The 16,977-nt window shown below is 41.2% G+C and overlaps 1 protein-coding gene across 3 annotated transcripts in view; it reads left to right on the top strand.

The window, feature by feature from the left end:
• The window catches only part of KIAA0513 (KIAA0513 ortholog), a 428,805-nt gene that overhangs the window by 256,584 nt on the left and 155,244 nt on the right, over positions 1-16,977 (top strand). For all 3 annotated transcript variants that reach the window (XM_053701111.1, XM_053701103.1, XM_053701120.1), the window contains 2 exons: positions 7,293-7,366; positions 7,464-7,534. In XM_053701111.1, coding sequence (XP_053557086.1) covers positions 7,293-7,366; positions 7,464-7,534 — 145 coding nt within the window. The remainder of the gene's footprint in view (positions 1-7,292; positions 7,367-7,463; positions 7,535-16,977) is intronic.

Here is a 16,977-nt window from a genome sequence, read left to right as displayed (position 1 = left end):
AGATGAGGTGACTAACCTTTCCATTTTAAATCTTAGCTGTGAACTAGCTCGTGAGTGCTGGGTTTCCTTTATGTGTTGTATTTGTTTTGTAATCCCCCATGGTTCTTGCACCCACTCCTGTTTGGGGTTAACTGTCTATGACTCTGGTGATGGCACAGCTTTTAGTGAGTGCTATTTAGCACCCAGGGCTGGCATGTTGCTGGGTCATGGGATGTGTACCTGGTCCGGTTTTGGAGTGCAGTCCCCTTTCCGTGTTTTGAAAATTATATATATATATATATATATATATATATATATATATATATATATATATATATATATAATTTTCATTTATAATATTCATGTACCCTGACAGTCTCATGACTGCAGCATCGTACGCGATCCCCTTTGCTCGTTTTCATTTGAGACCTCTTTGTATGCTGAACCAATGGTGCAGGGATTATACAAGGATATCACAATATACTTAAATCCCAATGTTCGACTTTCTCTGACTTGGTGGTTAGAACACCATCATATAATTTTAGGGGCCTCTTTTGTCAGTCCAACCTGGACTGTGATCACAACAGATTTGAGTCTTTCAGGTTGGGGAGCTGTTTGGGGATCTCTGACAGCACAAGGAGTTTGGAAATCTCAAGAGGCGAGATTACCAATCAATATTTTGGAACTGTGCGATTCTCAGGGCTCTTCAATTTTGGCCTCTGTTGAAGAGAGAACCGTTCATTTGTTTTCAGACAGACAATGTCACAACTGTGGCATATGTCAGTCATCAGGGTGGCACTCACAGTCCTCAAGCTATGAAAGTAGCGGAATATTTTGGATACTTGTTTGGGCGGAATCCAGCTCCTGTCTAATTTCTGCGGTTCATATCCCAGGTATAGACAATTGGGAAGCGGATTACCTCAGTCGTCAGACTTTACATCCAGGAGAATGGTCTATCCACTAAGATGTGTTTTCTAAAATTGTTCAGATGTGGGGGTTTCCAGAAATAGATCTGATGGCATCTCATCTAAACAAAAATTTCCCAGGTACCTGTCCAGGTCCAGGTATCCTCAGGTGGAAGCAGTGGATGCATTGACACTTCCTTGGTGTTATCAACCTGCTTATATTTTCCCGCCTCTAGTTCTTCTTCCAAGAGTGATCTCCAAGATCATCATGGAGCAATCGTTTGTGCTGCTGGTAGCTCCAGCATGGCTTCACAGGTTTTGGTATGCGGATCTTGTTCGGATGTCCAGTTGCCAACCTTGGCTACTTCCACTTAGGCCAGACCTTCTAACTCAAGGTCTGTTTTTCCATCAGGATCTCAAATCATTAAATTTGAAGCTATGGAGATTTAACGCTTAGTGCTTAGTCATAGAGGTTTCTCTGACTCAGTGATTAATACTATGTTGCAGGCTCGTAAATCTGTTTCTAGAAAGATTTATTATCGAGTTTGGAAGACTTACATTTCATGGTGTTCTTTTCATAAATTCTCTTGGCATTCTTTTAGAATTCCTAGAATTTTACAGTTTCTTCAGGATGGTTTGGATAAAGGTTTGTCTGCAAGTTCCTTGAAAGGACAAATCTCTGCTCTTTCTGTTTTATTTCACTGAAAGATTGCTAAACTTCCTGATATTCATTGTTTTGTGCAGGCTTTGGTTCGTATCAAGCCTGTCATTAAATAAATCTCTACTCCTTGGAGTCTTAATTTAGTTTTGAAGGCTTTACAGGCTCCTCCGTTTGAGCCTATGCATTCTTTGGACATTAAACTACTTTCTTGGAAAGTGTTGTTTCTTTTGGCCATCTCTTCTGCTAGAAGAGTTTCTGAATTATCCGCTCTCTTGTGAATCTCCTTTTCTGATTTTTCATCAGGATAAGTCGGTTTTGCAAACTTCATTTAAATTCTTACCTAAGGTTGTGAATTCTAACAACATTAATAGAGAAATTGTTGTCCCTTCCTTGTGTCCTAATCCTAAGAATTATTTGCAGATATCCTTACATTCTTTGGACGTGGTAAGAGATTTGAAATATTATGTTGAAGCTACTAAAGATTTCAGGAAGACTTCTAGTCTATTTGTTATATTTTCTGGTTCCAGGAAAGGTCATAAGGCTTCTGTTATTTCCTTGGTTTCGTGGTTAAAGTTTTTGATTCATCAAGCTTATTTGGAGTCGGGTCAAGCCCCACCTCAGAGAATTACAGCTCATTCTACTAGATCAGTCTCTGCTTCATGGGCTTTTAAGAATGAAGCTTCAGTTGATCAGATTTGCAAAGCAGCAACTTGGTCTTCTTTGCATACATTTACTAAATTCTACTGTTTTGATGTATTTACTTCTTTGGAAGTAGTTTTTGGTAGAAACGTTCTTCAGGCAGCTGTTTCAGTTTGATTCTTCTGCTTATGATTTAAGTTTTTTCCTTTCATTTATGAGAATAAACTTATATTTTGGGTTGTGGGTTAATTTTTTCAGCGGAAAATGGCGGTTTTTATTTTTATCCCTCCCTCTCTAGTTACTCTTGCGTGGAGTTCCACATCTTTGGTTTTGCTATCCCATACGTCACTAGCTCATGGACTCTTGCCAATTACATGAAAGAAAACATAATTTATGTAAGAACTTACCTGATAAATTAATTTCTTTCATATTGGCAAGAGTCCATGAGGCCCACCCTTTTTATGGTGGTTATGATTTTTTTGTATAAAGCACAATTATTTCCAAATTCCTTTGTTGATGCTTTTTACTCCTTTCTTTATCACCCCACTACTTGGCTATTCGTTAAACTGAATTGTGGGTGTGGTGAGGGGTGTATTTATAGGCATTTTGAGGTTTGGGAAACTTTGCCCCTCCTGGTAGGATTGTATATCCCATACTTCACTAGCTCATGGACTCTTGCCAATATGAAAGAAATGAATTTATCAGGTAAGTTCTTACATAAATTATGTTTTTTTTTATTGGAAACAAAACTTCTGGGTTCAGTGAATTTTATGTACACATGCAGAGTGCTTTTAAGATCTCAAATGTTTAACTATGTACAAAAAGCACCATGTATCCCTTTAACACCACATTGCTCAGAAGTCTCTCCATTAGCATATATTGACATTAAAGTTTATTGTAAGCACGACGATTCATAAAACACAAAATATTATTAATTTTAACTTTGTTGCAGTGCATCTATAAATTTGTTTTTAAAAAAAACAAACTATTTTGTGGTACAAAAATCCCAAATTTTATGTTGTAAATATAAAATCAGACTTTTATGCATGAAAAATATTAATCTAAATATATATACCGTATTGTTCCGAGTATAGGCCACTCCATATTATAAGCTGCACCCTTAAAGTTTGGTGCCATTTCAAAGAAATTAAATTTTTAACACATTACTGCATTTCATACACATTACATCTTCCTCTTAACCCACTCAGCCTCCTTCCCTCACCCAGTGCCCACTACTCACCCTATTAACCCCTTAAGGACCAGCGACGTACCCTGTATGTCGCTGGCCTTTTTTTGGGACTTGATTGTTTTATAGCGCGGTCTTGCCACCAGCGTTGAGACTGCTCTATTCCACAAAGCCTGCTGGAGGGAGGCCATTAATAGCGTGTTCTTGCTAGACTTGTGCTATTATGTCCTGAAAAACCCCTTAACGACCAGTGACATACAGGGTACATTGTGGTCATTAAGGGGTTAACTACCTACCTCACATAAGCCTCCCCTCGGCCTTCCTCACCCTCTTAGCCCCCTTCTTCCTCAAACAACCCACTCAAAACATTTCCTGTTACAGTATCTCTCACCCTGTGTCAATGGTGATATTCTCTTTACAGGCCAATGTGCCCAGACAGTCCAGCTATTTCAAGGTAACAACTGTGCAACAGATCCTGTTCTCTTACCTTCATCCTTAACGGATCAACACACACAATGATTAGGGGAAACAGGATAAGTGACAGTTGTCCCTCTAGCTGCTAGCTTTACCTACAGCAGCATCAGCTTCTCTAGGGACCTCCGCGGTTAACGGCTCATAGCGGACTCGCCGTGAAGTCACTGACTCTCCAGTCGGCAAACACTCTTACTCCCACAGTATAGCTCCCAAACCACAATGAAAGTAGGGGGAGTTAACTCCCAAGCATTGTGCTGGCGTGGTGGCTCAGAGTCCTGCTGTGTCCCAGATCTGGGCTCTTGCTCTCCTGCTTTAACCCGCTGCTCCTAAATGCAGGTCTGACTATGGGGTCATGCAGATTGTCCCTGCAGGAGCTTCAGTTGTCGGCAGAAGTTAGCAGTGTCTCCAGGAAGCCCAGTGCAACAGTTCAACTCTGATGACATCATCAAACTGCTGCAATTCATTGCGGTTGTCATGGATACCATGTCAACGCTGTTAGAGAGAGTGAGTCATAACTGGCAACAGTAGCGATCCGGTACTGATATTGTTGTTGATCCGTGAGGCACAAGTAAGTTCTCCCTGAAACAAAAACAGCGCTTCCATCCAGCACAGACCAATCAAGGTACTTGCCTATACCGGTATTTTTAGGGTGTTTTGTGCAACATACCAATTATAGGCCGCACCCCTAGTTTAAAGACTTACATTAGGGGAAACTTGGAATAATACGGTGTATATATTTTTATCCATGTACAATTACATGGGTATTTCACCCCAGTAGCAGCAGATTTTGGGAGGCTAAATTGTGGACTGGTATGTGGGAATTAAGTTTACCATATATATTTTTATTGCATAATTAAAAATATAGGAATTTATGGTACTTTTACAGCAGCAGTCCCATATTAATTTCCTTTAAAGGGATATTAAACAGTAAATACATGGTAGACATAATGATGCATCCAAAGTAAAGATTAGCCTTAGAATAATATGTAGTTGTATTTTTTACACTTATATTAGTTGTTTAAATATTGTAAATATAAATGTAAAGGTTTTGTTTCTGTAAAGTACTTTTTATAATGTAATGGGCAACGCCATGTATGAATGAGTTTTCTATTTTTCTATGTATGTACAAACAAGACTGTGTTGAAACCTTTTTACAGAATCCTATGTTCCACACAGCCTTGTTTGGAAAGTCTCTTTTATTGCCTGTTTATCGGTCTCTAAATGTTATCAGCAGGAAAGATAGACGAGGGGTAATCTTGAGTTGTCTGATTTTCCTGTAATTTATTCATTTAGATTGTGATTTGCATTCCCCTTTAATGGACATTAAACACTTTGAGGTGCTAATATTAAATAATACACTCTGTGTATGTGTGTGTGTGTGTGTATATATATATATATATATATATATATATATATATATATATATATATATATATATATATATATATATATATATATATATATATATTAGATTTTGGTTCGCACCTCTTCTTCTAATTTAACACTGAATCATTCGAGTGGTCTGACTCTTAAGTTAATATCAGAACCACCCTGTGCACAGAGGGAAAAAGGATATTAAATACAATACTTTAACAAGAGGTGTGTGAGAAGATTAATTCTCACACTAAGATTCCCTATATCCAGCACCAGAATCTAGGAATTAATTCACCAATAAACTAGTGTTCCATATATAAGACAATGTCCCTTTAAACTCCACAAAGTTGTATGCACAATTGCTAAAAAATACACTTTACATAAATTGTTGAAAATAATACGTGCGTTTCACCCTTATTGAATACTCATTCAGGGCTTCATCCGGATGAAGGCCTGAATGAGTATCCAGTAAGGGTGAAACGCGCGTATTATTTTCAACGATTTATTTAAAGTGTATTTTTTAGCAATTGTGCATACAACTTCATCATCCGGATGAAGGCCTGAATGAGTATCCAGTAAGGGTGAAACACGCATATTATTTTCAACGATTTATTTAAAGTGTATTTTTTAGCAATTGTGCATACAACTTTGTGGAGTTTAAAGGGACATTGTCTTATATATGGAACACTAGTTTATTGGTGAATTAATTCCTAGATTCTGGTGCTGGATATAGGGAATCTTAGTGTGAGAATTAATCTTCTCACACACCTCTTGTTAAAGTATTGTGTATATATATATATATATATATATATATATATATATATATATATATATATATATATATATAAAACTCTGTAATATACTTTCATTCTTTATTTTGTCCCCTTTCCCTGTAATTCCATTCTGAAATTGGGCTTTTCAGTTCCTGTTAGAAATGGAAGTGCAGAACACTGTTATATTACACACAACCATTGGCTGCACACTCTAGTGACCTATTTATAACTGTCCCTAATTGGCCACAGTAGAGAGAGAAACTTTATTACAACATGGCAGCTCCTATTGTTTTATAGACGCTAAAAGTTTACACTAATTTTGTCAATATTTAAACTACTAATGAAACTTAAAAAAATACATCTAAATGTATTCTTTGAATGCCTCATTATATCTAGCATGTATTTAGTGTTTAATGTCCCTTTAAAGGCAGGGTGTAAACATAAGGTTTTTAACTGCCATCACTGCTCAAATTCTGCAAAACTAAATGACTTTACCTAAAGTGGCCTGCATACAATCATGAGGATATTATGCATTGAAAAATATAAACTGCTGTAACTTGTAGATAAATAATCTTCTGGTATCCGATTATGCATGCTTGATTTATATACCGTCTGCCACAGTAAGTGGTCACACCGTGTATTCTGTTGATTGACTGGGACACCTACGGGGTTTTTTTACACTGTGGGACTCAAATCTAACCTCTAGATTCAACTATAAGAGCAGCCTGCCAGTCACTTTGTTTAAGAAAGTATTTTCAAAGCTACTTCAGCTGAATTATTAAGATATTTAATTGGGGGGGGGGGGGTTCTCACTCAAAATTAAAAAAATGCCATTACTATATGGCTGCTAATGAAAGCTTTACAAAAGGAGACTTTGGTGCAAATGTTATGTTTTTAAATGCTTGTTTTATTAATACAAAGTATCTGCTAATACTCAAATATCATATAGTGCAGTTTTAACCAATTTATATTATTTTAATACATTCAAAAATGATTCTAGGTATTTAATAAAATGGAGGCTGAAAACATGTTTCAGTAAACACAACAGCAGAATAATGGCTCATTATCAAACTGGGGGTATCATTTCTATAGTATTTTAAGTAAGCACTTGCAGTTGACCAATGCAATAGACAAGAATGCCTGATACCTGCATAAGGTTATCCTGAAAATAAATTAAGCTTATACTTTAGCAGGAAATATGGTTAGACTTGATGGACCTTCTCATTCTTATCTATGTAGTGTAATATAAGAAATTGTTGTCCGCTCTGCTGCCTGTTCAGAATTTTTTCTCCTCCCTACAGCGCTGCAACTCCAAGTATGTCTCAGAACAGACCTTCTACAGGCTGGTCCAGTCCTTTGCTGTCGTGCTGTTTGAGTAAGTTAGCTCTATTTAAATAATGTATCATTTGTGTTGTGAATCTGCAGCCACCATCTGAATGTTGTCTTTTTTTTAATTTTATTTGCTATTTTAGGTGTCACCAGATGGACGACTTTGGTCCTGCCAAGAATCTGATGACCATGTGCTTCACATATTATTACATTGGTGAGTGTAGTGTACAGTTTGCACTGACTACCCAAATGAGGCTCAGGAGTTGCCAGGATGAAAATAAATCAATCCATGATTAATGAAAACAAAATAGCAAAACCTTCTGTTCTTTCCTTACATTTTTTTGAAAAGCATTTTATTTATTTCTCCAACATAGGTGTGTCCGGTCCACGGCGTCATCCTTACTTGTGGGATATTCTCTTCCCCAACAGGAAATGGCAAAGAGCCCAGCAAAGCTGGTCACATGATCCCTCCTAGGCTCCGCCTACCCCAGTCATTCTCTTTGCCGTTGTACAGGCAACATCTCCACGGAGATGGCTTAGAGTTTTTTAGTGTTTAACTGTAGTTTTTATTATTCAATCAAGAGTTTGTTATTTTGAAATAGTGCTGGTATGTACTATTTACTCAGAAACAGAAAAGAGATGAAGATTTCTGTTTGTATGAGGAAAATGATTTTAGCAACCGTCACTAAAATCCATGGCTGTTCCACACAGGACTGTTGAGAGCAATTAACTTCAGTTGGGGGAACAGTGAGCAGTCTCTTGCTGCTTGAGGTATGACACATTCTAACAAGACGATGTAATGCTGGAAGCTGTCATTTTCCCTCTGGGATCCGGTAAGCCATGTTTATTACGATTGTAAATAAGGGCTTCAAAAAGGGCTTATTAAGACTGTAGACTTTTTTTGGGCTAAATCGATTGATTATTAACACATATTTAGCCTTGAGGAATCATTTTATCTGGGTATTTTGATATAATAATATCGGCAGGCACTGTTTTAGACCTTCTTGTTCAGGGTCCGTTCGAACATCCGAATCTGGTTTCACTCCAGCTGACTGCTTGGAGATTGAACGCTTGATCTTATCGAAGCGAGGATTCTCAGATTCTGTTATCGATACTCTTGTTCAGGCCAGAAAGCCTGTAACTAGAAAGATTTACCACAAAATTTGGAAAAAATATATCTGTTGGTGTGAATCTAAAGGATTCCCTTGGGACAAGGTTAAGATTCCTAGGATTCTATCCTTCCTTCAAGAAGGATTGGAAGAAGGATTAGCTGCAAGTTCCCTGAAGGGACAGATTTCTGCCTTGTCTGTGTTACTTCACAAAAAGCTGGCCGCTGTGCCAGATGTTCAAGCCTTTGTTGAGGCTCTGGTTAGAATTAAGCCTGTTTACAAACCTTTGACTCCTCCTTGGAGTCTCAATTTAGTTCTTTCAGTTCTTCAGGGGGTTCCGTTTGAACCCTTGCATTCCGTTGATATTAAGTTATTATCTTGGAAAGTTTTGTTTTTAGTTGCAATTTCTTCTGCTAGAAGAGTTTCAGAATTATCTGCTCTGCAGTGTTCTCCTCCTTATCTGGTGTTCCATGCAGATAAGGTGGTTTTACGTACTAAACCTGGTTTTCTTCCAAAAGTTGTTTCTAACAAAAACATTAACCAGGAGATTATCGTACCTTCTCTGTGTCCGAAACCAGTTTCAAAGAAGGAACGTTTGTTGCACAATTTGGATGTTGTTCGCGCTCTAAAATTCTATTTAGATGCTACAAAGGATTTTAGACAAACATCTTCCTTGTTTGTTGTTTATTCTGGTAAAAGGAGAGGTCAAAAAGCAACTTCTACCTCTCTCTCTCTTTTTGGATTAAAAGCATCATCAGATTGGCTTACGAGTCTGCCGGACGGCAGCCTCCCGAAAGAATCACAGCTCATTCCACTAGGGCTGTGGCTTCCACATGGGCCTTCAAGAACGAGGCTTCTGTTGATCAGATATGTAGGGCAGCGACTTGGTCTTCACTGCACACTTTTACCAAATTTTACAAGTTTGATACTTTTGCTTCTTCTGAGGCTATTTTTGGGAGAAAGGTTTTGCAAGCCGTGGTGCCTTCCATTTAGGTGACCTGATTTGCTCCCTCCCTTCATCCGTGTCCTAAAGCTTTGGTATTGGTTCCCACAAGTAAGGATGACGCCGTGGACCGGACACACCTATGTTGGAGAAAACAGAATTTATGTTTACCTGATAAATTACTTTCTCCAACGGTGTGTCGGGTCCACGGCCCGCCCTGGTTTTTTTAATCAGGTCTGATAATTTATTTTCTTTAACTACAGTCACCACGGTACCATATGGTTTCTCCTATGCAAATATTCCTCCTTAACGTCGGTCGAATGACTGGGGTAGGCGGAGCCTAGGAGGGATCATGTGACCAGCTTTGCTGGGCTCTTTGCCATTTCCTGTTGGGGAAGAGAATATCCCACAAGTAAGGATGACGCCGTGGACCGGACACACCGTTGGAGAAAGTAATTTATCAGGTAAACATAAATTCTGTTTTTTTATGCATTTTATTTTCAACATGCATTGTATCCATGCTTTTTTCCTGCTTTTTCATACCACCCTTCTCCATTTTAGGAAAATATTTAAAATTTAAATGTGTTCTTGAAAGTTTATGGTCCCTACATAAATGTATGATACTTTTACCAAGGTAACTAAATGACAAAGTAAAATACCAGAATCCTTCTGGGAACACAACTGCTCAATCCAACAACCTGTAACCAGTGACACATTTCTCCTTAGTCAGTGCAGCTACCTAGTGACATCTTACGCTGCTTTCCTGGCTGGTACAGTTCTTCAAGTAACTGTTCTATGGAGTGCATTGATCAGGACCAACCAGCCACATTGGGCTTTTACAGGGTTTTTGAGCTACATGGGAAAAATCAATTTCCTTTTCTTTCATACAGGTGGAGTCCACAATCCATTACTCCTGGGAATTACGCTTCCCTACCACTAGGAGGAGGCAAAGATTCCCAAACCCCAAGAACTCTATAAACCCTCCCACCTCACCAGTACCTCAGACTTTACTTTGTCTCCACTGGAGGTGGTCGAAGAATGAAGATGTGCATTTGATTCTTTAAAGAGAGGGGTTTTCAGATTGAGTTGAGGCCGTTTTCCTCTCAGAGAACAATGTTTGTCAGATGGAAGTATTTGGAATATTGAAAGTGACATATATTTCAGCAGTGGGGATTAAGTCACAAGGATTGGCATGGGGGTCGCAGGGACTTGTCCTTTGCCTCTGCCTGTGGTTCGTCAATATACTCCTATTCCAGTTCCTGTGCTGTTAAGTTTCAGCACTGGTCTTGGCTTCCTACTGGTTTCATTCTGTAGCAGAGTGCCTTTGGGTGAGTACTATAATTTCTTCTTAAATGGAGAGAGTCCACGGCTGCATTCATTACTTTTGGGAAATAAGAACCTGGCCACCAGGAGGCGGCAAAGACACCCCAGCCAAAGGCTTAATTAAATACTCCTCTCACTCCCCTCATCCCTCAGTCATTCTTTGTCTTTCGTCCCAGGAGGTTGGCAGAGAAGTGTCAGAATTTAAAATTTTTGTTTTTTTGTCTCTTATGGAGGGTAGTACTCTTCGGCATGGGACAGGAGTTTTAAGTAGTCCTGACAGTCTCTCAGTGAGGGCTTGGATGAAAGTTAGAGTCCAGAGATGCAGGGAGAGTATTTTTGCGAAACCATCCTGACTCAGGTTAACAGCTCCTCAAGCAATCGGCGTTGTCTAACTTCGCTCCGCTGCCTGCTTTCCTCCCTCAAGTCCATGGCAAAGGCGATGCTACTATCTGTCACACTTGAAAGGCCTTGTACCTGTTCCACAGCGTAGATTCTGGTAAAATTGTTTCATTTTACTTTATTCATCAATGTACTGTAATGTGAATGTTTTCTCGAGAGACTACCACCTTGCGGGTCTAACTTATCATAAGGGTCTCAGTGAGTCTCTTGTAGTATCTTGGAATCGAGGGTTAATATCTCCTGAGGGGGGTTATTGAACAGGGGGGGTTTATAATCATGTTTGTCATGTGATTCAACCTGCTTATGTGTGATGTTTATGGGCTCGTGGTTTGGAACATTGATGCCTTTGGAAGTGACACAGCTTTTTTGGACTGTACAGTTCACCTTGTGTTCGGTCGTGGTTATGTTCCGTTTTCCATTTCCGCATTCCTGACCGTGTGGTGAAGGAGATTTTCTAGTCCACAGGGGTCTGGTCATAGGAGGTGGTGAGTACCCCAGCCATTGGGGGTGTCAGGTGCCGTTTTTGTTTTTACTACTTTAGTCCATATTTATATATCCTCTTTCCAGTTATGGAGGATTCTGATGCTCAGACTGTGCCAATTTCAGATTCAGTTACGGAGGATTCTATTATAGGACTATTTTGATTTCAGATTTTGTGCCTGGTGACGAATCCAGATTGGCCTCGTTGACGCATGTTAACCAGTTTTGTTCCGTATGCCATTTATTAGCGCCTGGTTCCTCAGGCTCGGGAATCAAGGGACTGCTGAGCCATCCGCCTCTGGGGGTCCTGTCCTCCGAGAGGCGAGTTCCCTACCAAATCATACTTCTACACATGCGGGTAACCCAGTTTCTGATTCCTCCATGCAGGGTGGCGTGTTCCCCCCCGGAGGTTGCAGCACGTTTTTGCTTCCACATAATGTTGGCGATTGTTCGTCTGCAGAGTCCAGACATTTGAGAATGTGCTCGTGCCCCATTGCCTGGGCCTTCCGCCTTGGGGAGGGTCTCTACAGTTCCCCGCGGGTGTAACTGTCCCTGAGTGTTGTGCCTTTCGTTACAGGATTGCACGCCTTCGCGTATTGCTCAGACATGTTTTTCAGTTATTGAATGACCCTATCGTTACCAGATACGGGTATTTTCAGTCTGCTAATTCGAATGGTGCACCTCATTAGACATGTGGGGATGAAGTAATCTCCTGATTGTTATTTGTTTGAGATCTTTCCCAGTTTTTGAAAGATAGGGCTCCGTTTGGCTGGTCCTGCGGGTAGCTTGTGTCTTTTTGGGCGTTAACCTTCGGGTTGCCTTATATTTTATTTATATCCAATGGCATGTCTTTTATTTGTTTTTGTTTCCTTCGGGAACCTTCTGGGATTGATACTCTTTATTACTTCTTCGGAAGTTGTTTTCGACATGTTTGTCCTATCTTAAAAATATCTGTTTTCTGTTTTTTCCCCTATGAGGGAGAATTTATGCAGCTTGCCGGTTAGGACCCTGGGTGTAGGCTGGTCCTGTCGGGTTCATTCGGTCTTGCGGCTGTTCAGACATGTGGCTCTGTTCTGCTCGGCTGGTTCGGTAGAAGTGCTCAGTTTCTCATTGTTTTTTATGTTCAACTGAGCATTCAAAGGGACCTGTGGGTCCGTGAGGTGGGTAGGATTGTGTCAGTCCTTATAGCCTTCAGTCATAGATGGCCGGGCAGGGGAGTTTTTCCGCTGCGTCACTCTATCTGACATCTGATTTCATCAGAACTTAGCCTCCCCCATGTGGTGGAGGGTTGGAGGGCTTAGCGCCCCTTACCACAGTTGAGCGGTTTGGCCTTCATTTTTTGTCCTTTTGGGCTTAATCCAACAGCTTGTACAGGATAGCTGTCTAGCATGGGGAAGGTTTGCAGTTTGAAACCATTTGCAGCTTTTGACACCTTGCAGGTGTACGCGTAAGCTGTTTATAGTGTATCTAGATGCAGCTCTTACTCTTTGACGTGTCCTGTCTTTCTGAGTTAGAAGAGACCTTTGGGTCCTCTTCCATTGTCTCCGGGTGAGTTGGATCTCCTTTTAGGGATCTGTGTTTCCGGGTGATGGTTGTTCCCTGCGGGGACCATGTTTAGCTTGGGGTTTTCCGGAGCTGGGTAGGCTTAGTGCCTTTTTCTTCCTTGTGTCCTCTTCTTGTGCGGAGGTGATAGGGAGACTAGTCCTGCTAGTAGGATTTTTTTTTTACCTCGAGGTATCCCTTGGTTGTCCTGAGGCTTTGAGAAGTATCTTCATATGACTTCTAGCCTTGCTCCTTGGAGCATTGGACTTTAGCTAGTGGTGGTTCCTTCCTTTGGTCTGGGCTTTCGAGTTCTTCTCGCTATCTGGATTCTCTGGATATGCATCCATATTCCTTGTGTCTGGCTTTTTGGCCAGTTGGGGTGTTTAGTTCTAGGGTAAGGTTTGCCTGAACTATTAGGTGCCCGGGCCTATTTTTCTCCCTGAGACTTCCGGTTGCTGAAACTTCGCTTGGCCTTTTTCCTGGCCCAGTTTTGGGTGGTTTTGGAATCTTAGATCTCAGGGCTGGTCGGGATGTTCCACGGTAGTGTAACTTGGGCTATGTCCTTGCTCTATCTACTTGACCTGGTCATGGTTGGCCAGGTTTTCAGAGTATTTTTTACTCTTTGCCACAGAGTAGCCCATGTCATCTGGTGGTTAGCTGTGTGGCTTGCGCCTCAAGGGTTGTTGGTTCATACCCAGCTGCTGGCGCTGGATGTCCAATTTCTGGTGCGCCTTAGGGTTGCATTTCCCTAGTCAGCTTGCCAGTGTTCCCGTGGATTCCCTGCTCTGCAGGGGAATGTGTTGGCTGTGCCTCTGTTTGACAAGCTACTTGTAGGGGAGTCCTTTTCTAGGACATCTGTGTTGGCAATTTATCTTCCCATTAGCCGGTGGCTTCGGGCCTTGAGGACAGTTGTTGCCCTTCCGGCATCATCCCTTTTCTTTAGGGGATATTCTCCTCCCTATGGAGATGGAGTCCTTGCTTGGGGCTTCTCCTGGATAGGAGGTGGCAAGGTGGGATTGCTTCCCCCTGGGGTCTTGCTGGCTCCAAGTCAGACTTGTTGGGCCTTTATTTTGATAGGTCCTTAGGTCTATGGCCTTGTTGTCTCTTTTCAGAGTCGGGTTGTACTTGTGCGATGTGGGGATGGCTGTGCTATCCTTAACGCTCGTTCCTGTACCTGTTTCGAGATTCATTTTTTCCCCTGTCTTGGATCCCTGAGGCTGGGTTGGTCCAGCTGGGTGTGGGTCTGCAGGTCAGGATGGCCGAGCGGTCTAGGGCGCTGTTTGGGTCGCAGTTTCCTCTGGATGTGTGAGCTTTGTTGAGTCTATCCTGTTAGCTCAGTCTGCTAGGGTATAGATTTTCTTTTCAACTTGCTCCATTGATTTCAGAAGAGGGTTTACTCTTCCTTTGGGTTCTGAGGGTATTCCCTCCTTCTCGGGGGGGGGGGCCTCGATTGAGGTTTTGTGTTCCCCTTTTTGGGGACCTGTGTGTATGTCCTCCGACTTAGGTTGCCTGGAGTGTGCCCTCTGTCCGGGGGTTGCTTTTGCTGTCTGTTTCTTGCTTGGCTGCTTCTCCTTCCTCTGTGTCATGCTGTTATGGACTCTGTGTTTTCCAACTTGATTTTTTTTTTTCACCTGGGTGTATTACACATTTGATTCACGTATACTTTGGCCTTCTATGGTCAGACACTGGGAGGACTTTGCCTCTTCAGTTGCATTCCGTGCTTGCAGGTTGTTGGTGAGACGTCTGTTCTGTCTCTGTGCCCGGTCTTTTCCTAGGTTTCGCCTGGTATAGGTGTGGCCTCCTTTCCCTGTTTGGGCCCCTTTGGGTCTCTGTGAGCTGGGCTCACTCTTGGAGGTGTTCTTTTTTGTATTGGGGACCTTTCAGTTTCCTCGGTTCTCCTTTGCCTTGTCCCCTTGGGGGTTTGGCTGGTGTCCCCTTCATTTGTGGGTGGTGAGTGGTGGTGGACCATCTGTTGGCCGACGGTGTCTCCTGGAGGACTGTTGGCTCAGTCGAGTCCGTTTGCGGTCTCTAGTTTGGCTTCTGGACTAGCTGCGAGTCAGTGTCTTTGGGGCTTTTCCTTAAAAGTTTTTCTCGGCTTCGGATGAAGCAGGGTTTTTTATTGGGTAGAGGTTCAGGCCTGGTGCCCTCAGTATGGGCCGCCTATTGTACCCTCCCATCTTGGCATTCAGTGTCCTCTTTAGCTTGGGTATTTTTTTCCCAAAAGTAATTAATGCAGTTGTGGACTCTTTCCTTTTAAGAAGAAAAACATAAATTATGATTACCTGATAATTTTCTTCTGATGGAAAGAGGCAACAGCTCCCCACCCGTAATTTTATGTGGGGCATCTTCTGGCACCTTTCACCATGATATTTCTTCTACTGTTCCTTGTTCCTCGGCAGAATGACTGGGGGATGAGGGGAGTGGGAGGAGTATTTAAGCCTTTGGCTGGGGTATCTTTGCCTCCTCCTGGTGGCCAGGTTCTTAGTTCCCAAAAGTAATGAATGCAGCTGTGGACTCTTTCCATCAGAAGAAAAGGAAATGATCAGGTAAGCATAATTTATGTTTTTACTTACTTGGCACTCTATAGCCGTTTAGGTTATCATGATATCATCATGGACTGTCACCAAAATGAAATAAATTAATTTATCAGGTAAGCATAAATTATGTTTTTTCTATATAGGAACTGTACGTGGACCCCATTTCCTTTCATTCCACCAATGTGAGGTGATTTGTTTATAGGGAATGGAAAGAAGAAGGGTGAAAGTGAAACTGAGCAGTGGATTCTGCATTTAGACATCTAGTATATGTGTGAGTATTGCTTAGTGTTCCAAGTTCCTGTTTAGAGCCACCTGTTTACTTCTGGTAGTAATCATACCTCTCTTCCTGACGTCTTTTTATGTTATTGCTATAGGCTGCTGGGAACAGGTTCCTAAGGTTGATGCATTTATTTACTTGGCAAAGTATTTTTTCTGCCAAACACCCTTCCTGTGGTCAGATGGGCTATGACTACTTAGGAAAAACACTTTTTTTTTTTTCTCTTGGCACTATCTGCTGACTGTTTTTGCAAATGCTAGTGCTACTAGATTAGGTAGTGTGGGACATGGTTGCAAAAGGTTTGCTTGTTCAGTCGGGCTTTTGACAAAAAAATTCTTGCAAAAGTCACTTGTGGCTTTTCTCTGCAATACCCTAATGATCATAGTCTGTTCAGTTGCAAAATCTGATCCTTTTGTTGTTCTAGCAAGAAGGCTGCTTTTGTTTATTCTCTTGATTATTGTCAGCAACTCTAATCATATTCTTTTTAGGGATTCTTTTGAAGGGGTTAGATTCAATCACCACTGATAGTACTGGTGGCAATGACACTTCTCTAAATAAGGAAGAATACGTTTGTGGCTGTACTTTTCAGAGCAACCTCTTATGATTATGGTTTACATAAAATAGAAATAATGTGTATTGGTATTTGTACACCAGCAATATAAAAGAAACACATATGATATGTAATCATCATACATTTCTCCAACATAGGTGTGTCCGGTCCACGGCGTCATCCTTACTTGTGGGATATTCTCTTCCCCAACAGGAAATGGCAAAGAGCCCAGCAAAGCTGGTCACATGATCCCTCCTAGGCTCCGCCTACCCCAGTCATTCTCTTTGCCGTTGTACAGGCAACATCTCCACGGAGATGGCTTAGAGTTTTTTAGTGTTTAACCAGGGGATTATCGTACCTTCTCTGTGTCCAAAACCAGTTTCGAAGAAGGAACGTTTGTTGCACAATTTGGATGTTGTTCGCGCTCTAAAATTCTATTTAGATGCTACAAAGGATTTTAGACAAACATCTTCCTTGTTTGTTGTTTATTCCGGTAA

This window comes from Bombina bombina, chromosome 1 (genome assembly GCF_027579735.1).
Source record: "Bombina bombina isolate aBomBom1 chromosome 1, aBomBom1.pri, whole genome shotgun sequence".
Classification (NCBI taxonomy): Eukaryota; Metazoa; Chordata; class Amphibia; order Anura; family Bombinatoridae; genus Bombina; species Bombina bombina.
The sequence above is the reverse complement of the archived record's forward strand: the minus strand, read 5'-3'. Positions and strand labels throughout refer to the sequence as shown.